General features: G+C 49.1%; 1 protein-coding gene across 1 annotated transcript; it reads left to right on the forward strand.

Moving 5' to 3' along the window:
• Positions 1 to 437: 437 nt before the first annotated feature.
• Positions 438 to 7,329, forward strand: pfdn2 (prefoldin subunit 2; the record flags this gene model as incomplete). The annotated part of the gene is made up of 3 exons (XM_042341916.1): positions 438 to 613; positions 4,488 to 4,611; positions 7,009 to 7,329. Coding segments are annotated over 3 exons (468 nt in total), but the record flags the coding sequence as incomplete, so codon positions are not given.
• Between the last annotated feature and the right edge of the window lie 17,392 nt (positions 7,330 to 24,721).

Here is a 24,721-nt window from a genome sequence, read left to right on the forward strand (position 1 = left end):
GTGGGCTTCTATTTTGCTGTCAAGACTCTTATGTTTCATTTTATCAAACGCCTTTTAAAAATCCATATAAATTACGTCAACTGCACTGCCTTCATCCACTCTCTCCGTTACTTCATCAAAAACCCTATCAGCTTTTGGGCTACTCTGGGACATGTTGGACGATTCTGGGACACTTTGGTTTGCTTTGGGTTACTTTAGGCTATTCTGGGTCATTCAGCGCTTTTCTGGGCTACTTTGGGCTACTTTGTGTGGCTTTGGGCTACTCTGGCCCTTTGAGGTCTGTGTGAGTTGCCCTGAGAGCCGCCTGATCACCTTTAAACAATGATATCTCGGCTCGACCACCAACGAATCGATTTGAACCAATTTATTCACCAAGCAGACTAGTTTAGCCACATTGTAACAGCTTCAAAACCCGTGGCTTTACATTTTAAAAAAATTCAGGCCAAAATAAAGGTCACTTTCAGGGCGTCACTGACTTCCGGCTCAGGGCAGGACCCAGATCAGACCCGATGGCGGCGGAGCACGTGGTCAGCGCCTTCCAGCGGCTCCGGGCCGAGCAGCGGGGCCTCGCGGCCAAAGCTTCCGAACTGGAGATGGAGCTGACCGAACACCGGTAACCGAGAGAGGGGGAGGGGCCTGGTGACCGGGGCGGGGCCTGGTGACAGTGGAGGGGCCTGGTGACCAGGGGAGGGGCTTCAACTGCCCCCGGCAACCGTTACCTACGCCCCCCCCCCCCCCCCCCGGGCTCTGTGTGATGTCAGGGGGTAGAGTCTGCCTAGCAACCAGGGGCCTTAGCAACTGTTACCAGGGTATCCAGAGGGGGCCTTAGCAACCATGTTGCTCCCAAGCAAACAGAGGGTCTAACTCTGGCAACTGTTTGGAGGTGAGCCTCACATCTGGCGAGTACCCCAGTAATCTCCAGTAACCATATCTCTGCCTAAAACCATTAACCAGCAACTATTACCTGTACAGAGCTCCCTAGCAACTGCTTAGCAACCAGGGATCTATCACTAACAACCGTTACTAATCGTGCCTTAGTAACTGGCTCCCTCCCTAGCAACCAAATATACTCCCCTAGCAACTGTATCCAGGGTCCCCATCTTTGCCAAGCGATCAAATCCCAAACCATGCAGCCACTGGGGCTCTATTATTAATCATTGCATTTGAATATAGCGCATTTCATGTCTTCTCGACGTCTCAAAGGCTTCACAGAATATAAAATGAATTGATTGTATATTTGTGGGCGAACGCGGCAGCCAATTGCGCACAGCAATGTCCCACAAACAGTCATGGATTGAAAATGACCAAATTATTATTGTGTTTTTTTTTCTGAGGGATTGTTGTCAGGAATGTGGAGCAAGCAAACTTGCCCAAGGTTTCACCCTCCCGGGAATTAAACCCAAATCTCTTGCTTGCGAGGTGAGTGCTCTAACTACCGAGATACAGGACTCCACTGTAATATGAATGTAACTGCACAGCTTATCATATGACTCAGAGACAGTTTTCAAATTACCTATCCAGCTCGGATCACTCTATTGTTTTGACCTATGTGGCACAAGGTTTCAAGACATGTCCATAACTCCAAATCTCATTGATCAGCCAAACAGGTCATCAAGAATGCTGTGGATTCCTGCAGAACTGCCTATTTCTTCCAGACATGTCTCCTGTAAGGAGATGCACTTCCTTCTTCCTCCCCATCTCATTACAAAAATGTCTCTATGTCTCCCTGGAAACAACAACAACAACAACAAGATTCCATTTATAAAGCGCCTTTCACGTCAGGAGGACGTCCCAAGGCGCTGCACAGTTGGATCATGACCCGAGCAGGGGGGAAATGGTCAGGGTGAGGGGAGGGAAGGGAGGGAGCGAGGAGGGGGGAAATGGTCAGGGTGAGGGGAGGGAAGGGAGGGAGCGAGGAGGGGGAAGAGAGTCGAGAGGGGAGCTGAAGGCACGGTCAAAGAGAAAGGTTTTGAGACCGGCCTTGAAGGAGGAAAGAGAGGAAGCGGCGAAGGCACTGGGGGATGGAGTTCCAGAGCCTGGGGACTGAGAGGCTGAAGGCCCGACCACCGATGGTAGGGCGGTTGGGGCGGGGGACGTGGAGCAGACCGGAGCCAGAGGAACGGAGGGTACGGGCAGGTAGGTAGGGGATAGTAGGTCGGAGAGGTAGGAGGGAGCAAGGCCGTGAATGGCCTTGTAGGTGAGGATGAGGATCTTGAAATCAATCCTCTGGGGGATGGGGAGCCAGTGGAGGTGAGCGAGGGCGAGGGTGAGGGTGAGGGCGAGGGTGGGTGTGGTGTGGTCGCGGTGTCTGGTGCGGGACAGTACACGAGCTGCAGAGTTCTGAATGACCTGCAGTGTGGAGGGAGGTGGCGGGAAGGCCGCGAGGAGAGAGTTCCCATAGTCCAGCCTTGAGGTGACAAAGGCGTGAACAAGGGTTTCAGCAGCGTGAGGGGTGAGGTAATGCCGTAGTCTGGCGATGTTCCGGAGGTGATGGAAGGCGGTGCCAGTTGTGGTATATCCATATCCATCTCTCCTTGGCAACTGTATCCAGGCCTCTGGCAACCAGAGGCTCTGACTACCCTGAACAACCATCCCAGGCAAACAGAGAGACGCCCGAGCAACCAGGGATCTACCCCTAGTAACCGTATCCATCTTTCCCTACCAATTTGTTCCGTCTCAAAGCCCTTCACAGAATATAAAGTGTATCCCGTATAGACCAGTTAGTCTGACATCAGTGGGAGGGAAAATTCTTGAGTCCTTAATTAAGGATGTCATTATGGGATTCCTGGAAGACCATAACAAGATTAGACAGTCAACATGGCTTTACAAAAGGGAAGTCATGCTTAACTAATCTTTTAGAGTTTTTTGAAGATGTATCTGCAGGTTAGAGAGGGGGGAACAGTATATTTAGATTTTAAAAAGGCATTTGACAAAGTGCCACACAAAAGGCTATTGCACAAGGTTAAGGCCCACGGGATTAATGGGAACGTATTAGCATGGATTGAAGAGGGACTAACGGGTAGAAAACAGAGAGTAGGGATAAATGGGTCATTCTCGAATTGGCAGGATGTGACTCGTGGAGTGCCACAAGCATCAGTGCTGGGCCTCAGCTATTTACAATTTACATCAATGATCTCGACGAGGACATTGAATGTAACGTATCTAAATTCGCGGATGACACTAAACTCGGTGGGAGAGTAAGCTCTGAGGATGATGCAAAAAGATTGCAACGGGATATAGATAGGCGAGGGGAGTGGGCGAGTAGGTGGCAGATGGAATTTAATGTGGGGGAGTGTGAAGCTATTCACCAAGGTAGAAAAAATAGAAAAACAGATTATTTTCTTGAGGGGGAGAGATCAGATAGTGTTAGTGTGCAGAGAGATTTGGGTGTCCTTGTACACCAGTCTCAAAAAGTTAGTTTGCAGGTGCAGCAGCAACTAAGAAGGCGAACGGCAGTTAGCGTTCATTGCCAAAGGTTTAGAGTAAGAGTAGGGAAGTCTTGCTGCAACTGTATAGGGCCTTAGTGAGACCGCACCGAGAGGATTGTGTGCAGTTTTGGTCCTTATTTAAAAAAGGACATACTTGCCCTGGAGGGGGTGCAGCGTAGATTCACTCGGTTAGTTCCTGGGATGAGGGGACTGACCTATGAGGATAGGCTGAATAAACTAGGGCTGTATTCTCTAGAGTACAGAAGAATTAGGGGAGATCTTATTGAAACATATAAGATTCTTAAAGGGCTGATAAAGTAGACACTGAGGGTCTGTTTCCCCGGTAGGAGAATCTATAACCAGGGGTCACAATCTTAAAATTAAGGGTCAGCCTTTTAGAACAGAGTTGAGGAAACATTTCTTCACTCAGAGGGTAGTGAATTTATGGAATTTACTACCCCAGAAGGCTGTAGATGCTCAGTCCTTGAACATCTTCAAGGCTGAGACTGATATATTTTTTAAAAACAGAGGGATTAGGGGATATGGGGATAGGGCAGGTAATTAGAGGTAGGTCTGAAGACCAGCCATGATCTTATCGAACGGCGGGGCACAGGCTTGAGGGACCGAATGGCCTACTCCTTCTTCCAATTCTTATGTTCTTATGTTCTTTAGCATCCGTTACTAGCTTCTTGACTCTCTTAGTAACTGTTACTAGGGTATCCAGAACCCTAGCAGCTTTATCGAGCATCTCCATCTCTGTCTAGTGAATGCAGACTAGAAATCTGCCATAACCAAATCCCCCCATAGCAATTGCTTCTAGGGTCTCCATCGCAGCCCAGCAACTAAATCCCTCCCTAACAACTGTTACTAGGGTATCCAGGGCCCCTAACAACTGTATCCGGGGTCTCCATTCATTCTCTTTCACACTTACTCCATTTCTCTCACCTTTATCACAAACTCAACAATTTTGTTCTAACTATTGTTCTCTCGCTCCCTATCAATCTCTGCCTCTCTCTTAGTCTCTCACATACTCTCTCTCTCCGTCTCTCTCTCTCTCAGGCTGGTGATAGACACCTTGAAGGAGGTTGAACCCACAAGAAAGTGTTATCGGATGGTGGGAGGAGTATTAGTCGAACGGACAGTGAAAGAGGTTTTACCAGCGCTCGAAATCAATAAAGAACAGGTTAAACATCTTTCACTTTCATTTCCATACGCTTTTTCTCCGTCCTTCTTCGTCTGTCTTACTCTCTCTGGTGAAGATAATTGACTCAAATCTCCCTCCATCTGTCTCTCTCTCATCATCATAGAATTATTGAATTATACCGCACAGAAGGAGGCCATTCGGCCCATTGTGTCTTTGCTGGCTCTTCGAAAAGACCTTCCAAATCAGTCCCACTCCCCCCGCGCTCTCCCCATAGCCCTGATCAACCCCACTCCCCCGCTCTCTCCCCATAGCCCTGATCAAACCCACTCCCCCACTCTCTCCCGATAGCCCTGATCAACCCCACTCCCCCGCTCTCTCCCCATAGCCCTGATCAACCCCACTCCCCCGCTCTCTCCCCATAGCCCTGATCAAACCCACTCCCCCACTCTCTCCCCATAGCCCTGATCAACCCCACTCCCCCGCTCTCTCCCCATAGCCCTGATTAACCCCACTCCCCCGCTCTCTCCCCATAGCCCTGATCAACGCCACTCCCCCGCTCCCTCCCCATAGCCCTAATCAACCCCACTCCCCGCTCTCTCCCCATAGCCCTGATCAACCCCACTCTCCCGCGCTCTCCCCATAGCCCTGATCAACCCCACTCCCCCTCGCTCTCCCCATAGCCCTGATCAACCCCATTCCCCCGCTCTCTCCCCATACCCCTGATCAACCGCACACCCGCGCGCTCTCCTCATAGCCCTGATCAACCCCACTCCCCCGCTCTCTCCCCATAGCCCTGATTAACCCCACTCCCCCGCTCCCTCCCCATAGCCCTGATCAACCCCACTCCCCGCTCTCTCCCCATAGCCCTGATCAACCCCATTCCCCCGCTCTCTCCCCATACCCCTGATCAAGCGCACACCCGCGCGCTCTCCCCATAGCCCTGATCAACCCCACTCCCCCGCTCTCTCCCCATAGCCCTGATCAACCCCACTCCCCCGCGCTCTCCGCATAGCCCTGATCAACCCCACTCCCCCGCTCTCTCCCCATAGCCCTGATCAAACCCACTCCCCCACTCTCTCCCCATAGCCCTGATCAACCCTACTCCCCCGCTCTCTCCCCATAGCCCTGATTAACCCCACTCCCCCGCTCTCTCCCCATAGCCCTGATCAACCCCATTCCCCCGCTCCCTCCCCATAGACCCGATCAACCCCACTCCCCGCTCTCTCCCCATAGCCCTGATCAACCCCACTCTCCCGCGCTCTCCCCATAGACCCGATCAACCCCACTCCCCGCTCTCTCCCCATAGCCCTGATCAACCCCACTCTCCCGCGCTCTCCCCATAGCCCTGATCAACCCCACTCCCCCACTCTCTCCCCATAGCCCTGATCAACCCCACTCCCCCGCTCTCTCCCCATAGCCCTGATCAACCCCATTCCCCCGCTCTCTCCCCATAGCCCTGATCAACCCCACACCCTTGCGCTCTCCCCATAGCCCTGATCAACCCCACTCCCCCGCTCTTGCCTTGTAGTGGAGTCCTGTAGCTCAGTGGGTGGAGTCCTGTAGCATGTAGGATACAGTTCAAGATCCTGGTCCTCACCTTCAAAGCCCTCCATGTTCTTGCTCCCCCTGACTTCTGCCACCTCCTAACCCCTACCACCCTGTTGGCTCCCTCCGCTCAGCGGGCTCCAGTCTGCTTCACATCCCCCGCCTCGCTCGTCCCACTACTGGTGGGCAGGCCTTCTGTCACTCTGCCCCCATCCTAAGGAACTCCATTCCACAGTCCCTCCGTCTCGCCCCTCCCTCACCACCTTCAAGACCCATCTCAAGACCCTCATCTCCGACTGTACTTTTGATCTCTTTGCTTCCCCCCCTGCCCTCCCCCTCCCCCTCACTGACCGCCAACTCAGGTCCGAAACTCTGTCTGTCCAGCGCCTTGGTAATGTCCTCCCGAGATGAAAGGCACTTTACAAATATAATTTTCATGTTGTTGTGCGTGTCTCTTACTCTGCATCTTTCACACACTTTCTTAACAACAAGAAGAACAAGTAGATTACATGTGTATAGTGCCTTTCACATCGGGAGGACGTCCCAAGGTGCTGGACAGTCACAGCATTTCAGACCCGAGCTCGGGTCGGGGGGAGAAGGGAGAAGGGAGGGGAAGGGGATGGCTGATGGCATAGTCGAAGAAGAGGGTCTTGAGGCGAGACTTGAAGGAGGCTAAGGAGGGGGCGAGGCGGAGTGATTGGGGGATAGAGTTCCAGAGGTTGGGGGCAGAGTGCTGAAGGCTCTCCCGCCAATGGTGGGACGGGTGGGTCAAGGGATGTGAAGCAGGACAGAGCCGGGCTGAGTGGAGGCAACGGGCGGGTTGGTAGGGGGTTAGGAGGTCACAGAGATACACACTCTCACTTTCTCCCCGCCTCTCTCATTCTCTCACAGCTAGCGAAGCTGATCGACAGTTTTGCAACACAGATGGTATCCAAAGGAAAGGAACTGAACGAATTTCGAGCCAAACATGACATCCGTCTTGTAAACGAGGAGAAAATGTCTCGAGAGAGCGAGGGAGCAGGGAAGAGTGGCTCAGCGGGTGTGTTAGTGTCTGAGTGACGTCTGTGTCTCTCCTTCCCTTCATCCCTCTCTCCCTTCTGTTCGCTCCCCCTCTCATGCTCACTCCATCTCTTTTCTCTGTCGCTTAATATCTGAGGTAAGTCTCACTCCCTCTCCCTCTCACTGAGTGACATCTTTATCTCACTCTCTCCTTCCCCCTTTCACACACTCCATCCCTCTCTCTGACTGACGTCTGTATCTCTCTCCCTCTCTCTCTCATTGAGGGTGTTAGGTCTCTGTGTGACGTCTTTATATCTCTCTGCTTCCCTCCATCCCTCTCTCACACTCGATCTCTCTCTCCCTTCCTCTGAGTGATTTCTGACACACTCCTTTGTTTATCTCCCTCTCTCTCCTTCACTTGCTCTCACACTCGCTCCATCTCTGTCTTTTAGTGACTGAGTCACATCTGTATCTATCTCCTTGTTCCCTTCATCCATCTCTCACACTCGGTCCTCTCCATCACTCACTCGCTCTCTGAGTGAGCTCTGTATCTCTCTTTCTCCTCTGTATCCATCCCTCTCTTGCTGTGTCATATCTGACACACTCCCTTTCTCTCGATCGCTCTGTTCCTCGCTCTCACTAAGCGATGCTATTATCTCCTTCCCTTTATCTCTCTCTCCTTCCTTCCCTCTCTCACACTCTTGCCCTCTCTCCCACTCTGACTGACATCTTTATCTCTCTGTTTCCATCGGTCTTCATCTCTCTCTCTCGCTCTGAGTCAGGTCTGACACATTACCTCTATCGATTGCTCCATTCGCTGCTCTCCCTCTGTCTGAGTGATGTTTTTCTCTCTCTCACTCCTTCACTCTTTCCCTCCATCTCTCTGTCTCTCTGAGTGAGCTAAATTTTTGTGTGTGCTAAATTTACTGCAAATTAAACTGCATTTTCCACCATTCAGCCCAATGTGATTTATTTCTGTGTCTGTATGTGTGTCTGTGTGCTTGTGTCCTTGTCTCTGTGTGTGTGTGTCTGTGTGTGTTAGTATGTCTGTGTGCATGAGTGTTTGTCTGTGTGTGTCTGTGTGAGTATATGTCTGTGTGTGAGTGTATGTGTGTGTAATTGTGTATGTGTGTCTGTCTGTGTGTCTCTGTGTGTGTGTCTGTGTGTAACATAACACACAGGAAGGAGTAGGAGTAGGCCATTTGCCCTTCGAGCCTGCCCCGCCATTCAATCATGGCTGATCTTCTAATCTAACTCCAGCTAATAACCTAACCCTGCCTTATCCCCATATCCCTTAATCCCTTTTGCAATAAGAAAACTATCTATCTCATGAATATGTTCGAGGACTGAGCGTCAACAGCCCTTTGGGGTAGTGAGTTCCATACATTCACCACCCTTTGAGTGAAGAAGTTCTTCCTCAACTCGTTGCGAAAGGGCTGCCTCTGATTTTAAGGTTGTGACCCCTGGTTTTAGTTTCTCCAACCAGGGAAACAATCTCCCACTATCTACTCTATCATTGCCCTGTGATGATCTTTTAGGTTTCTATAAGATCCCCTCTAATTCTTCTATATTCTAGAGAATATAGGCCCAAATTGGTCAGCCGCTCCTCATAACTCATCCCCTTCATCCCTGGTACTAACCCAGTAAATCTATGCTGCACCCCCTCCAAGGCAAGTACATCCTTCCTTAAATGAGGAGACCAAAACTGCACACAGTATTCCAGGTGTGGTCTCACCAGGGCCCTATACAGTTGCATCAAGACTTCTCTACTCTTATACTCTAATCCTTTCATAATGAATGCTAACATACCGTTCACCTTCCTAATTGCTGCTGCACCTGCAGACTAACTTTCTGTGATTGGTGTACAAGGACACCCAAGTCCCTCTGGACACTAACACGTTCCAATCTCTCCCCTTCTAAAAAATAACCCACTCTACTGTTTTTGCTACCGAGGTGGATGACGTTGCACTTCCCTAAATTATCCTTCATTTGCCACCTACCTGCCCAAACACCTAACCTATCTAAATCTCGCTGCATTTTTTTTAATGTCGTCCTCTGTAAGCGTGTGTTATCCTTGTATGTATGTGTGTGTCTGTGTGTGTCGTGTCTGTGTGTATATGTGAGTACATGTGTGTCTGTGTGTGTTGTGTGGGTGTCTGTGTTTGTGTATTGTGTGTGTCTGTGTGTGTGTTCTGTGTGTTGTGTGTACTATGTGTATAATGTGTGTGAGTATTGTGTGTATATGTCTATGTCTGTGTTGAAACTGGATGAAACCCACCACTTGCTCCCTCAACCCCAACCCTACCCCATAGCCTTGATCAACCCTACTCCCCCACTCTCTCCCCATAGCCCTGATCAACCCCACTCCCCCCATTCTCTCCCCATAGCCCTGATCAACCCCACTCCCCCCGCTCTCTTCCTATAGCCCTGATCAACCCCACCTCTCCTCGTCCTCTGGTACTGTTCCCACCCCATTAAAAATCGCCGTCATCATTGCTACCTTAAAAACCCTTCCCTTCTCTACTCCCAAACTACCGCCCCAAACTGTGCTCGGTCCCCTCCTCTTCAACATCTATTTGCTCCCTCTTGGTGACATCATTCGCAGACATGGGGTGAATTTCCACATATATGCAGATGACACCCAACTCTACCTCTGCCTCCACCCTTGACTACAGGACCATTGCTGTCCTGACACAAGGTCTGTCAGACATCAAGTCCTGGATGAGAGCTAACTTTCTTCAGTTGAACATCAACAAGACCGAGGTTCCTGATTGGCTCCCATCAGCACCTCCTCACCTCAGGCGCTGACAGCATCACCATCCATGGTTGCACCCTCCACTTTGCTAAACCAGTCCGGAACTGTGGGGTCTTGTTTGACCCTCAACTATCCTTTCTACCCCACATCTCCGCCATGACCCGCTCTGCCTTCCCCACCTTCACAATATCGCCCGGCTCTGCCACTGACTCACACCGCAGGCGCCCGAGACCTTCATACACGCCTTTGTTACATTGAGGCTTGACTATGCAAACTCACTGCTTGTCGTCCTCCCCAACTCCTCCCTCCACAGGATGCAGATCATCCGGAACTCTGCAGCCCGTGTCCTCTCCCGTACCAGACTCCGTGACCCTATCACCCGCTTCCTTGCCCAACTCTGCTGGCTTCCCATCACAGAGGATACAGTTCAAGATCCTGGTCCTCATCTTCAAAGCCCTCCATGTCTTGCTCCCCCCGACCTCTGCTACCTCCTGACCCTCTACCAACCTGCTCGCTCCCTCCACTCAGTGGGCTCTAGCCTTCTTCACGTCCCCAGCCTCCCTCACCCCACTATTGACGGGCAGGCCTTACGCCGCTCTGTCCCCACCCTCTCAAACTACATCCCGCAGTCCCTCCGTCTTTCCCCCTCCCTCGCCATCTTCATGATTTATCTCAAGAGATCTCCCTGCTTCCCCTCCCTGCCCTCCCGCCTCCCCCACCCCGACCCCCAGCTCGGGTCTGTAACTCGGGTCTAGCGCCTTGTGGCGTCCTCTCGACATGAAAAGCACTTTACAATGTAATTATGTTGTTATGTGTGTGTGTATTGTATGTGTTGTGTGTATTGTGTACGTGTGTGTTCTGTGTGTATTTGTGTGATTGTATTTGTGTGTATTCCTACTTACTGCTGGTAAACAAAGGTGTATGTGTCTGTGTGTGTCTTTGTGTATGTGTTTGCCTGTGTGTTTGTATGTGTGAGAGTGTGTGTGTTTGTGTGAGTGTGTGTGTGTATTGTGTGCTTTATGTGTGCATGTATTGTGTCTGTGTCTGTGTGAATGTGTGTCTGTGTGTGTCTTGTGTATGGCTTTGTGTGTGTCTGTGTGTGTCTATGTATGTGTCTATGTGCATATGCGTGAGTGTGTTTCTGTGTGTCAGTGTGTTTGTGAATGTGTGTGTGTGTGTGTATGTGTGTGCCATGTGGGTATGTGTGTGTCTGTGTATGTATGTGTCTTGTGTGTCTGAGTTTGTGTGTCTGTGTGTGTCTGAGTTTGTGTGAGTATGGGTGTATGTGTCTGTGTGAGTTTGTGCGTGGCTTGTGTGTGAACAATAATAATATAATAATGTGTGTTTCTTTTGTCTGGTCTGTGTATGGCTCCCGCCGACGTCTTCTGTCTCACGGTTCCGACCTCCTCAACCTATCCCCAATGTGTCTTTAAAACTTTCTGAATCCGTCTGTAACTTAGACATCAAGTTCGATCCTCAGTTATCCTTCCTGCCCCACATTCCGGTTCCTGACCAGCACCGCTTTCTTCCATCTCCACCATTGCCCATCTCCGACAACACTTCACCCCAAAAGTTGCCGAAATCCTTTCCGTGCCTTCGTCACCTGGACGTCCTGTAGCTCAGTGGTTAGAGCACTCGCTTTGCAAGCGAGAGACCTGAGTTCAATTCCAGGCAAAGGGCGAAACGTTGGACAAGTTTCCTTACTCCACACAGAGCCTAATAATAATCCCTCCAAAACCAAAAACAATAACAATTGGTCATTTTCATTCTACGACTGTTTGTGGGACATTGCTGTACGCAATTGACGGCCGTGTTCGCCCACAAATATACAGTCAATTCACTTTACAGTGTGTTCTATGAAACGCTTTGGGACGTCCTCCCGACGTGAAAAGCGCTATATCAAATGCAAGGATTATTATTATTATTATTATTATAACTCTAACGCCCTCCTCGCTGGTCTTCCCTCCTCCACTATTAACAAAAACCAGCTCATTCAAAACTCCGCTGCCCGCATTCTCACCCGTAACAAACTACACATCCCAATTACTCCAGTCCTGGCCAAACCCCACTGGCTCCTGTCAAGAGCAGATCCACTTCAAGATCCTCATTCTAGTGTATAATCCCTCCATTCCTTGTCCCCCCATCTCTCGAACCTGCTCTCTCTCCCCACAGCAGTACCCGCTGCCTCCGCTCCACTGGCTCTGGCCTCCTCCGTGTCCCCCGAATCCTCAGCTTCACCAGTGGCGGCCGTGCATTCAGCTACTACCCCATGAATCTTTGGAACTCACTCCCTCAATCCCTTGGCCTTGCCCCCTCCCTCATCTTCAAGTCGCACCTGAAGACCTTCCTTTTCAAGGACGCCTACAGTCACCTTCCCCCCTTTGTTGTATGTCTGTGTATGCGAGTGTATGTGTGTCTGCGTGTGCCGGTGTGTGTGTCTGTGAGTCTGTGAGGCTGTGTTTGTGTGTGTGAATGTGGTTATCTGTGTGTCTGTGTCTGTATGTGTGTGTCTTGTGTCTGTGTATGTGTGTGTCTTTTGTGTGTGTCTGTGTGTTGTGTGTGTTATGCGTGTTTGTGTGTATTATGTCTCTGTGTGTGTTTGTCTTTGTGTGTGTGTCTGTGTGCTGGTGTGTGTCTGTGAGTCTGTGTATGTGTTTGTGTGTGTATGTGTGTGTCTGTGTGTAGGTGAGTGTGAGCGTTTGTGTGTCTGAGTGTGAGTGTGTGTGTTAATATGTCTGTGTGTGTGTCTGTGTGAGTGTGTGTCTGTGTATACATCTGTATATGTGTATCTGTGCATGTGTTATTGCCTGTATTTGTGTCCACGTATGTTAATGTGTGTGAGTGAGTGTGTGTCTGTGTGCGAGTGTGTACACGTGTTAATGTGTCTGTGAGTGTATCTCTGTGTCTGTGTCTGTGTGTATTCCTGTGTGTCTCCGTTTGTGTGCTAGTGTGTCTGTGTGGGAGTGTGTGTGTCTGTGTGTGTGTTAATGTGTCAGTGTGTGTGAGTGTATGTGTATATGTGTCCGCGTGTTATATGTGTGGCTGTGTCTGTGTGTGTTCCTCTGTCTGTGTGCGTGTATGTCTGTGTGTGTGTGCATCTGTATGTATGTATCTGTGTGTATGTGTGTCCATGTGTTTGTATATGTGTGGTTGTGACTGTGTGTGTGTGTGTGTCTGTGTGTGTGTCTATGTGTGTGAGTGTGTGTGTTAAGGTGTCTGTGAGTGTGTGTGATAGTGTGTCTGTGTGTGTGTGTGTTAGTGTGTGAAAGGCGTCAGGTTCGATCCTCAATTATCCTTCCTCCCCCACATCCGGTCCCTCACCAGTACCGCTTTCTTCCACCTCCGACACATCGCCCGTCTCCGCCAATACCTCTCTCTGAAAGCCACTGAAACCCTGGTCCATGCCTTTGTCACCTCTCGGCTGGACTACTCTAATGCCCTCCTCAACCGACCTCCCCTCCACTACCATCCATTAAATCTAAACCATTCAAAACTCTGCCACCCGCATTCTTACCCACACTCAACCCAGCTCCCCGATTACCCCAGTCCTTGCCCTCCCCCCACACCCAAACTCCGCTCCCCAATCATCCCAGTCCTTGCTCTCCCCCCACACCCCCAAACTTCACTCCCTGATCCCCCCAGTCCTGGCCAGACTGTACTGGCTGCCTGTCCCAGAGAGGATCGACTTCAAGATCCTCACCCTTGTATTCAAATCCCTCGAAATCCCTCCTCTGCACTCTCTGACCTCCTCTCTCCTCAAAACAGTACCCATTGCCTTCGCTCCACCGGGTCTGGCCTCCTCCTTGTCCCCCAAGTCCTCCTCCACCCTCGGCGGCTGTGCCTTCAGCCACTATGCCCCGAGGCTCTGGAACTCCCTTCCTCACTCCCTTCCCCTCACCCCCTCTCTTCCTATTTTCAGGTCTCAGCTGAAGACCTTTCCAACTGCGCCTTTAGTCACCTCCCCCCCCCTTCCCCCTCCCTCTGGCTCGTATTGATACAAGAATTAAAGAAAGATAGACAAGACTAAATACAATTAAAACATTCTAACCCAATTCTGGTAGCTGTGGCGGACGTTTCTCAGTTTGCTAGAGGCTCGAGTCTGGACACTTCCCTCCTGTTCAGCTCTTCTTGGTTCCTACCCTCTTACTCTGACAAAACAGCACTTGTACTCTTCCTTCCTTGCTCTGATCTGAGTAGATAACATTCTTCAGATCTCAGCAACTGCTTTTTCCTGTCCCGGGTGATCAGTTGCCAACAGGGCAAATGTTACTACTAATCTTGTTAATTTCTGGTTCTGACCTGATCAGGTTATGTTATATACATAATGTTTCCATCAAGACATTCTTGGAGGCTTCTAACTGGGCAAAGTTGTTACCATTATATCTCTACTCGTCTCGATATCTACCCTTTCCTTCAACTGTTTATATGGTCTCATCTTTCAGTAATGTGCAGGTGCCCAGTACCTGGTTCCTCAGCCTTCTCCAATACATTCCTATTCAGCCAATCCTCATTCAGGTCCTCCATGTTGTATGTTCCGCGAGTATCCAACAGTCCCATTTTGAGGGTAAGAAACAAAATGTTTCGAACCCTCACAATGGTCCTCGAGGGGAACGGCAACGTGAGGATTGGACGGCGGGGACTAAAACAATGTGTTTGAGTGCCGTTTAACAGCCCACAACTTCCGCCAGAGGTCATAAATACTACAATGGTAACAAAAATCTGAACAAATATAAAAAGATATGATACAAATCGAGCAGCGGGATGTTCGCCAACATTATACACTGTCTCCCACCAGCTATGATCGGCAGATGAGCAATGGCCTAATCAATCTCGATTGGCTTGTTCCAGGTGGACGAGATGGATTCGGGAAGTATATTTCGGAGCGGAATCGATAAAGGAGGAATGTAATGTCCAAAAGGAATGACACCATTCTGAGCCGCTCCCGTTATATCGGTGTCGCTGTACTCCCCATTCTCCACACTGTGCTCCTGGATAGGACGCAGAGCAACACCGCCGATAGGGACGGTTTGTGGGGGAGAAGCACACGGTGGTCGGAAGCGACGGACAGACTATGTTGGTAGTGTTTACCCGCATGTGTTTCTGAGTGGTAGTAACGCCAAACCCTCCCCAGCCTCGGTCAGCCACACTGCCCTCTGGGGCACCGTGGGTCTGAGTCTCCCGGTGAACCCGCAAGCTGTAGCTTCAGATGGGAACGTACTACCAGAACGCAACCAGAGCCCTTTCACCTTGTTACAGCCCGACATATCGATCGTATGTCACGATTCTGGGCTTCTATCAAACAGTAAAATGGGAGGATGTCCCGTGTGCTCTATTGTGTCAATAGATTTGACTCGGCATAATCGGAAAGGAGGGGTGACAGGAATCTGGGGAGTGATGAGCAGTTTCGGAAGGATATTGCTTCTTCCAAAATCACAACTTTTGGACATTGAGTGGATCAGGTATGTCCTAATATGTCTCCCTTATCTTACGGATATCGGGCACGAATCCCTCGGGTAACCATGATCGAATTTGATCGAGCGAAATGGCAGCCGGCAATCGGCCAGACTCAATGTCATTGAGTTGCTGTCGATAGTGATCTAGCAGGTATGCCTCCAGCATCCCACATGCAATAGCTTTTGCGATGGCTTGGGGCTTGAACTGCTCATTATTTTCATCCAAATTTACAACCGTTGATCTAATGTAACGCTCCGGGAGATCGAGTCTGAGACCGAGTGCAGCGCCATGAGATTCTCCTGAATGCGTTTCTCTGTATTCTCCCCTTTTAGGGATGGAGTGGGTTTAGTTGGGCCGTAACTGCTCATGATAACTCATGATTGTTTCAATGTCAACCCGACTCCAGGCTGCTGTTGCTCCAGCAGCCCCGATCCCGATCCATTCGGGGGTCCCCTCTCATGCCGAGGTGCGGTGAGGGACCCGAATAGTCTCCTCTCCTCCTTTGTTGCGATGGACAAAGTCTCGGACCGTGGTTTAGGGTATGATTGAAGGATTGATACTGAGCGTCGCACATCGCTGGTGGGGTTAAGCTAAAATGCCGCATAATCGGCACATGCTCGTTTTGTACATCAGTAAAGATTGTTTCAAACAGTTGTTCGACCACCAAACCATGACTGGGCCCCCGGTAACACCGGCACTTGGCCTCCCCCGTCTCACGCGGTATTTCCTTTACTCGGACAGTGGAGCTCCGCCCGCAGTGCCTTCAGGATCAAAGGCTGAACAATTATGATACCCTTCATGTCTGTGAAATACATAAGGAAAGATCAGGTCCCGCCGCAAGTCAGTGTTAGTAATCCGATGTGATCCGAGCATCGGAACAGCCCACGTTGCACTCTGGCAGAGGGTGGGGATAGTTTTGGAAAATGATTGTCTCAGGATCTGGAGATTAGGATTCAATTATGCAAATCAGAGTCAAGGACCGTCTGAATGATATTTCAATGGTTCGGTATGTATGGGAAGTGCCATCTCAAAATGGGGCTCTCCTTTTCACGAACCTCCGTTCTTCTGTCCCGAACGGAGCTGAGGCTTTCCCGGTGACTGCTCGGTACGGCTCCCGGTTGGTGATATGTCTGCAACAGTACGGAATCCCATACTTTCCGGTCCCGTTTGCTTCTGTAAGAACAAGTTAGTATGTGTTTAGTTATCAGTTTTCCAATCTCTCAGTTGGTTAATATGGTGCCATTTAGCGATCTGTTTACCCTTTTTATCTATACACTGAATAAGGTGTACAGATGGACTTTCTCTGTCAATTATCGGGAATGGACTGTGAATGTAGAATAATCTTTTGAAGACGCGTGATGTATGTAAATGGTTCCACCGCCCAGCAGGTGGTGAGGAGGTTCCGCTCACACGGGTCATACTGGCGTTCGACACTGGTGAGAATACGTGAGGCAAAGGCTAATGGCGCTATATGGCTCCGGTGGAGTTGATCGAGAACAGCAGTGATACTTAAATCTGAGGCAGAAACCTCAAGTGGAACGGGAACATGGGGTCAGGGGAAATGGGACACGTTGGTTACTTGTTTTAGGTGCTTAACTGTCTCGGTATGGTCTGCAGTCCATACAGACTGGACATCCTCCTCAGGTCCCGTGAGGGGCACAGACAGGTTTTTGGCCATTGTGGTGTCCTGTAGCTCAGTGGTTAGAGCACTCGCTTTGCAAGTGAGAGACCTGAGTTCAATTCCAGGCAGAGGGCGAAACCTTGGGCAAGTTTCCTTACTCCACACAGAGCCTAATAATAATCCTCCAAAACCAAAAACAATAATAAATTGGTCATTTTCAATCTACGACTGTTTGTGGGACTTTGCTGTGCGCAATTGGCTGCCGTGTTTGCCCACAAATATACAGTCAATTCACTTTACAGTGTGTTCTGTGAAGCGCTTTCGGACGTCCTCCCGACGTGAAAAGCGCTATATCAAATGCAAGGATTATTATTATTATTATTATTATTTCCGCAAAGCATGGAATGCATGGTCGTCGGTAACCAACCAATCCCAAAAATGAACGGAGCGCAGTTTTTGTGGCCGATAAGGGCAGACGATGGATGATGTGTCTCTTGCGTGTGTCAGGAGTGAGACCCTGAAGGGTTACAGTTACTCCCAGAAAACTAACCGACGGCAGAAGCTGAGCTTTCCGAGGGTTGACTTTAAGGCCAGAGCGCACAGTCGGTGGAACACTTCTTTCAGTCGGATGTAATGTTGTTCAATAGTAGCAATGAGTAAATCGTCAACCTACTGTAATACTGTTGAAGTCTCCAGGGTTTCCATTCCGCGCAAAACATTGTACATGCGTTTATGAAATATTGTCGGTGAGTTGTGAAAACCCTGTGGTAAACACGTCCACGTGTATTGTTGCCCCTCCAATGTAAACGCGAATTTATACTAATCGGAATGCTCCAAAACCCATCAGAGATACCCAGGGTGGGGAACCGCTCAGCCGAACGGGGTATTTGAGACAGAATCGTCGGAGTTTCGTTGACTACAGGAGTGCACACGGGAGTCACGGAATTGAGGCGTCTATAGTCGATCGTAAGACGACAAACTGCCGTCTGGTTTGCGTACCGTCCAGATTGGAGAGTTAGCGGTGAAGGTTCCCTTCCGCACTACTCGTTGCGTGAGGAGAGATTCGAGGGTCGCCGCTACAAAGGGGGGTGGGGGGTAGTGGTGGGGGGGGGTGGTGGCTCTCGTGGAGGACAGGATATTGTTTGATTGGAGGATGACTGTCCATTAATGTGCTCCCCCTCCTGTAGACGGCCACAATCATACTTATGGGCAGCAATAGCGGACTGATACTGATAGAGGATCCCCGGTATAGTGGGATCTGAATGAGTGATGGGGTACAGGACTCCGGTCGTTTCATAGCGGTGACGGTATACACATCGGGTATTATAGGAACATCACCCTGGTCAGGGCGGGAGGGGAACGGGGTTGTAGAGACCCATAGACAAGAATTCGTACAATCAATTATTATCCCGTACCTCGAGAGGACATCAGATTCTGGTATTCCGGTTCTCAATCTGGTAGGGATAGCAATTGTTTCCTGTATGGTCAATGTTATCCAATCGATCGTGAGAGGAGTGGGATCTAAAATGACGCTCACATCCCGCGACCCCTCAAATTCTTTGACTGTGTGTAATCTCTCTGTAGTGCCAGGAAAGGCGTGTGGGTCAGCAGAGTGGTAAAGGGTCACATTTGCCCCTGTACCGACAGCATAGTTTGTGGAGCGCCCCCCGGGATGGGGCCGATACAAAGGTCGGTTGTCCTCAGTGCGGTTGAATGGAATGGACGTCAATTGAGTGAAGGAGGGGTTTGGACCCGCAGTTGTTGTGACAGGATGGGGTGGGGGGAACTCGAGTCATTGCTAATCTTCGAATTCAGGGTCTTCTTGAATGGCGCCGGAGGAGCGCACGGGATGGTTTGTACTTGAGCAGTGTTTCCCTGGGCCGGGGCGGTGGTGGCACATGCGTGTTTTTGTATGTTAATCATAGCCATCATACGGTCAAGAAAATGTTGTTGGTCGTCCTGAATATTGACCTGCAATGGCGCGGGGCAGTCCCGAGCCCAGTGTCCTATCTGACCGCAGCGATGGCAATTAGAGGCAGATTCTCCAGCAGAGCGAGGGGGAAAGCGATCCCGGGGTCCAGCCATCCCGGGGTCCAGCCATCCCGGGGTCCAGCCATCCCGGGGTCCAGCCATCCCGGGGACCAGCCATCCCGGGGACCAGCCATCCCGGGGACCAGCCATCCCGGGGTCCAGCCATCCCGGGGTCCAGCCATCCCGGGGACCAGCCATCCCGGGGTCCAGCCATCCCGGGGAAAGGAATTCCGATTATTGCTGCTGTAATTTCCTCGCCCTCTCCTTTGCAAAGTATTTGTGCCGCTTCGGAAGGCAGTCGGGACAGTGAGGGGTGTTCCGCTCTCCGCCCTCTACTGTGGATACTGAACCCTCTTTAGGAGCTCCGATAGCTTTTCCCCGCATTTGCTTCTCATGTGCCTGACTTTTCTGGTGTATATTCCTGGGGCTGCGCTTATCGACCGTTACTCCCGGCGCGTTTGACACTGTCGGTGAGAGGCGTTTGAGAAATGCTGAGGCTTCCGCTGGTCCTGGATGTGTATATCATGCCTTGTGACATGATATACATCTGCACTGAGCGCTCGTGAAAGGCCTCAGAGGTCTTACCTTTCTTCTGTACTGCACTACCCTATTCGCGGGCCGTGTCCCAGGCAGTTCCCATCCCTCAAGTCCCCGTCCACCGCGTTTTTAAAAGTAGTTTTCGAATCGGCCTCGACCGCCCTTTCAGGCAATGCGTTCCAGATTCCAACAACTCCCTGCGTGAAAACATGTCTTCTCTCCTCGGATTCTTTTAGAGACTATTTTGAATCTTTTGAAGACCTCTATTAGGTCCTAGTAACCTTCTCTGCTCCAATGAGAATAATCCCAGTCTCTCCAGTCTTTCCTCATCATCAAGGTCCCTCATTCCTGGTACCAGCCTGGTAAGTCTCCTCTACACCCTTTCCAATGCCTTAACATCCTTCCTATAGGACAGGGTGCAGAATACTGGGTGCAGTATTCTAACTGAGGCCTAACCAGTGTTTTATATAGGTTAATCATAACCTCCTGACTCTTGTACTTTATGCCCCTATTTATAAAGCCTAGTATCCCATATGCCTTATTTACAGCTGTATCTACCTGTCCTGCCACCTTCAAAGATTCATTTACCTGAAGCCCCAGGTCTCTCTGTTCCTTCACCCCCCCTTAAGATTGTATTACCAGCCTATATTGCCTCCCCTCAGTCTTTCTACCAAAATGCATTACTTTGCATTTCCCCACATTGAAATTCATCTGCCATGTGTCTGCCCATTTTACCATTCTGTATGTCTTCCTGCAGTTGGCTCTATCCTTCTCAATGTTTACCACCCTACCTAACTTTGTGTCGTCCGCAAACTTGGATATGGTGCTTGGTATACCCAAATCCAGATCATTTATGTATACGAAGAGGAGCAGTGATCCTAATACCGATCCCATAGGGGACACCACTGTTCACTTCCCTCCAGTCAGAAAAGCAGTCGTTCACCATAACTCTCTGCTTTCTGTCTCCCAGCCAGTTCTGGATCCGCTGCCACTGTTCCTTTTATACCACGGGCTTCTATTTTTCTTACAAGTCTTTCATGTAGCACTTTGTCAAATGCCTTTTGAAAGTTGATATAAACTACATCAACTTTATCCACCCTCTCCGTTACCTCATCAAAAAATTCTATTAGACTTGTTAGACAAGATTTGCCTTTAACAAATCCGTGCGGCTGTCCCTAATTAACCCATATTCTTCTAAGTGAAGATTTATTCTGTCCCGGATTATAGTCTCCAGGTATTTCCCCACTACTGATGTTAGGCTGACTGGCCTGTAGTTCCCAGGTTTGTCCTTCTGTCCCTTTTTGTACAGGGGAGTCACATTGGCCGCTCTCCAGTCCTCTGGCACCACTCCTGTGTCCAACGAAGTTTGAAAAACTGTAGCCAAAGCCTCCGCTATTTGTACCCGTTCCTCCCATAGTAACCTTGGCTGCATCCTGTCCGTACCGGGAGACTTATCACATTCAGCGCAGTCAACCTTTTCAGTACTTCCTCTTTGTTTATACTTATCCTATCCATTTCCTCTCCCCTCTCCTCCGATACTGCAGCATTTGGTGCATCCACTTCTTTTGTGAAGACAGATGCAAAGTACTCATTCAGCACATCAGCCACGCCCTCTGCCTCCACAGTAAGATTTCCCCCTTGGTCCTTAATTGGTCCCACCCTACCTTTGACTAACCTTTTTTNCTTGATGTGTTTGTAAAATATTTTAGGATTCCCTTTAGTGTTACCCACTAACCTTTTCTCGTATAATCTTTTTGCCCCTCTTATGTCCTTTTTCAGTTCGATTCTGTACTTCCTATATTCTATTTAGTTGTCTTTTGTATCTTGGGATTGACATTTGTCATACGCCTCCTTTTTCTGCTTCATTCTAGATACAATTACCTTTGTCATCCAGGGAGATTTGGATGCCCTACTTTTCCCTTTTGTGGGAATATATTTATTCTGTCCCCGAGCTATCTCATCCAGGAAGACTTCCCACTGCTCTTTATTTCTTTTACCTGCCAATCTTTCTTTCCAGTCCACCTTGGCTAGGTCCCTTTTTAACTCACTGAAATTTGCCCTCTTCCAGTTGAGTATCTTCACCTTAGATGGTTCCTTTCCATATGCACTCTGAATCTAATGATCTTGATTACTATTGCCCAGATGCCCTCCCACTGAAACATGCTCCACTTGCCCTACTTCATTCCCCAGAACTAGATCCAGCACTGCTTCCTTCTTTGTTGGGCTGGAAACGTACTGATCAAGAAAGTTGTCCTGTATGCATTTTAATAATAATAATCCTTGCATTTGATATAGCGCTTTTCACGTCAGGAGGACGTCCCAAAGCGCTTCACAGAACACACTGTAAAGTGAATTGACTGTATATTTGTGGGCAAACGCGGCAGCCAATTGCGCACAGCAATGACCCACAAACAGTCGTAGATTGAAAATGACCAATTTTATTATTGTTTTTGGTTTTTGGAGGGATTATTATTAGGCGTGTGGAGTAAGGAAACTTGCCCAAGGTTTCGCCCTGCCTGGAATTGAACTCAGGTCTCTCGCTTGCAAAGCGAGTGCTCTAACCACTGAGCCACAGGACTCCATTTTAGGAATCTTTCCCCCTCCTTGCCCTTTGCGCTGTTGTTTTGCCAGTCTATATTGGGATAATTGAAGTCCCCCATTATCACGACTCTATTGGCCTTGCATCCGTCTGAGATCTGCTTGCAGATCTGCTCATCTATTTCCTTCCCACTATTTGGTGGTCTATAGTATACTCCTACCAGCGTAACAGCTCCTTTTTTGTTCCTTAACTCTAACCAGATAGATTCCGTTTTGGGGCCCTGCAGCACCCTGACCCTTCCCACGGCTATAACCGTATCCTTGATTAATATTGCTAACCCCCTCTTTTTTCCTTCCCTATCCCTCCTGAATATATTATAGCCAGAAATATTCAGCTCCCATTCCTGTCCTTGTTTGAGCCAAGTTTCTCTTACTACATCGTATCCCTATGACCACTCGAGCCTGCAGCTCACCAATATTGTTTGCTAAACTCCGTGCATTTAGGCACATGCACTCCAAGACCGATTTGACCTGTTCTGCACTTCCCCCCTGTTTTATTTCTCCATTTTCTAGCTCTTCATTTTTTGCATTCCCTTCCCCCCTCAAAACTAGTTTAAACCCTCCCCAACAGCATTAGTTAGCCTGTCTGCAAGCACAGGTAGGGTAGGAAACAGTGAGAAGGATAGTAACCAACTGCAGGAAGACATAGACAGAATGGTAAAATGGGCGACACAAGGCAGATGAATTTCAATGTGGAGAAATGCGAGGTAATGCATTTTGGTAGAAAGAATAAGGGGAGGCAATATAGGCTGGTAATACAATCTTAAGGGGGGTAAAAGAACAGAGAAACCTGGGGGTATAGGTAGATGAATCCTTGAAGGTGGCAGGACATAACATGACATATAGGAGCAGCAGTAGGCCATTCAGCCCTTCAAGCCTGCCCCGCCATTCAATCATGGCTGAACTTCTAATCTAACTCCAGCTAATAACCTGACCCTGCCTTATCCCCATATCCCTTAATCCCTTTTGCAATAAGAAATCTATCTATCTCAGTTTCGAATATGTTCAAGGACTGAGCGTCAACAGCCCTTTGGGGTAATGAGTTCCATACTTTCACTGCCCTTTGAGTGAAGAAGTTCTTCCTCAACTCAGTGTGAAAGGGCCGGCCTCTGATTTTAAGATTGTGACCCCTGGTTTTAGTTCCTCCAACCGGGGAAAACAATCTCCCACTATCTACTCTATCATTGCCCTTTGATGATCTTATAGGTTTCTATAAGATCCCCTCTAATTCTTCTATATTCTAGAGGATATAGGCCCAAATTGGTCAGCCTATCCTCGTAACTCAATCCCTTCATCCCTGGCACTAACCCAGTAATAATAATAATAATAATAATCCTTGCATTTGATATAGCGCTTTTCACGTCGGGAGGACGTCCCAAAGCGCTTCACAGAACACACTGTAAAGTGAATTGACTGTATATTTGTGGGCGAACGTGGCAGCCAATTGCGCACAGCAATGTCCCACAAACAGTCGTAGATTGAAAATGACCAATTTAATTATTGTTTTTGGTTTTTTGGAGGGATTATTATTAGGCGTGTGGAGTAAATCTACAACTGCACCCCCTCCAAGGCAAGTACATCCTTCCTCAAATAAGGAGACCAAAACTGGACAGGTAGCTAAAGCTGCAAAAAGGGCATGTGGGATACCAGGCTTTATAAATAGGGGCATAGGGTACAAAAGTCAGGAGGTTATGATTAACCGATATAAAACACTGGTTAGGCCTCAGTAAGAATACTGCGCCCAGTTCTGGGCACCACACTATAGGAAGGATGTTAAGGCATTGGAAAGGGTGCAGAGGAGATTTACGAGGATGGTACCAGGAATGAGGGACCTTGATGATGAGGAAAGACTAGAGAGGTTAGGATTATTCTCATTGGAGCAGAGAAGGTTACGTGGAGACCTAATAGAGGTCTTCAAAATCATGGGGGGATTTGATAGGTTAGAAAGGGAAAAACTGTTTCCACTGGTAGGTGTGTCGGTGACTCGAGGTCACAGATTCAAAATAGTCTCTAAAAGAAGCATAGGGGAGGTGAGAAGAAATATTTTCATGCAGCAAGTTGTTCAAATCTGGAATGCATTACCTGAAAGGGCGGTCGAGGCCGATTCAATAACTACTTTTAAAAACGCGGTGGACGGGTATTTGAGGAGGACGGGTTTGCAGGTTATGGAGAAAGGGCTGGGAAGTGGGACTGACATTAATTGCTCTATTCAAAGTGCGGTACAAACTCGATGGGCCGAATGGTCTCTTTTTGTGCTGTATGATTCCATGATTCACCCCAGCCCTGTTTAGGTGCAACCCATCCTGTGATACAGGTCCCACCGGCCCCAGAACTGGTCCCAATGATCCAGAAACCTAAAGCCCTCTTTTCTGGACCATTTCTCCAGCCAAGCATTCATATGCTTCATATCCTGCCATTATGGTACTTATTTGCCTGAGGCACTGGGAGTAATCCAGAGATCACCACCTTGGATGTTCTATTCTTTAATATGATCCCCAGCTTTTGATATTCACTCTGTAGCATCTCAGCCCTTTTTTTAAACCAATATCATGGATCCCAACCTGGATCACCTCTTCTGGATGTTCTCCTTCCCCCTGAGAATTTTATCC

Source organism: Callorhinchus milii, unplaced genomic scaffold, assembly GCF_018977255.1.
Source record: "Callorhinchus milii isolate IMCB2004 unplaced genomic scaffold, IMCB_Cmil_1.0 Scaffold18, whole genome shotgun sequence".
Lineage (NCBI taxonomy): Eukaryota > Metazoa > Chordata > Chondrichthyes > Chimaeriformes > Callorhinchidae > Callorhinchus > Callorhinchus milii.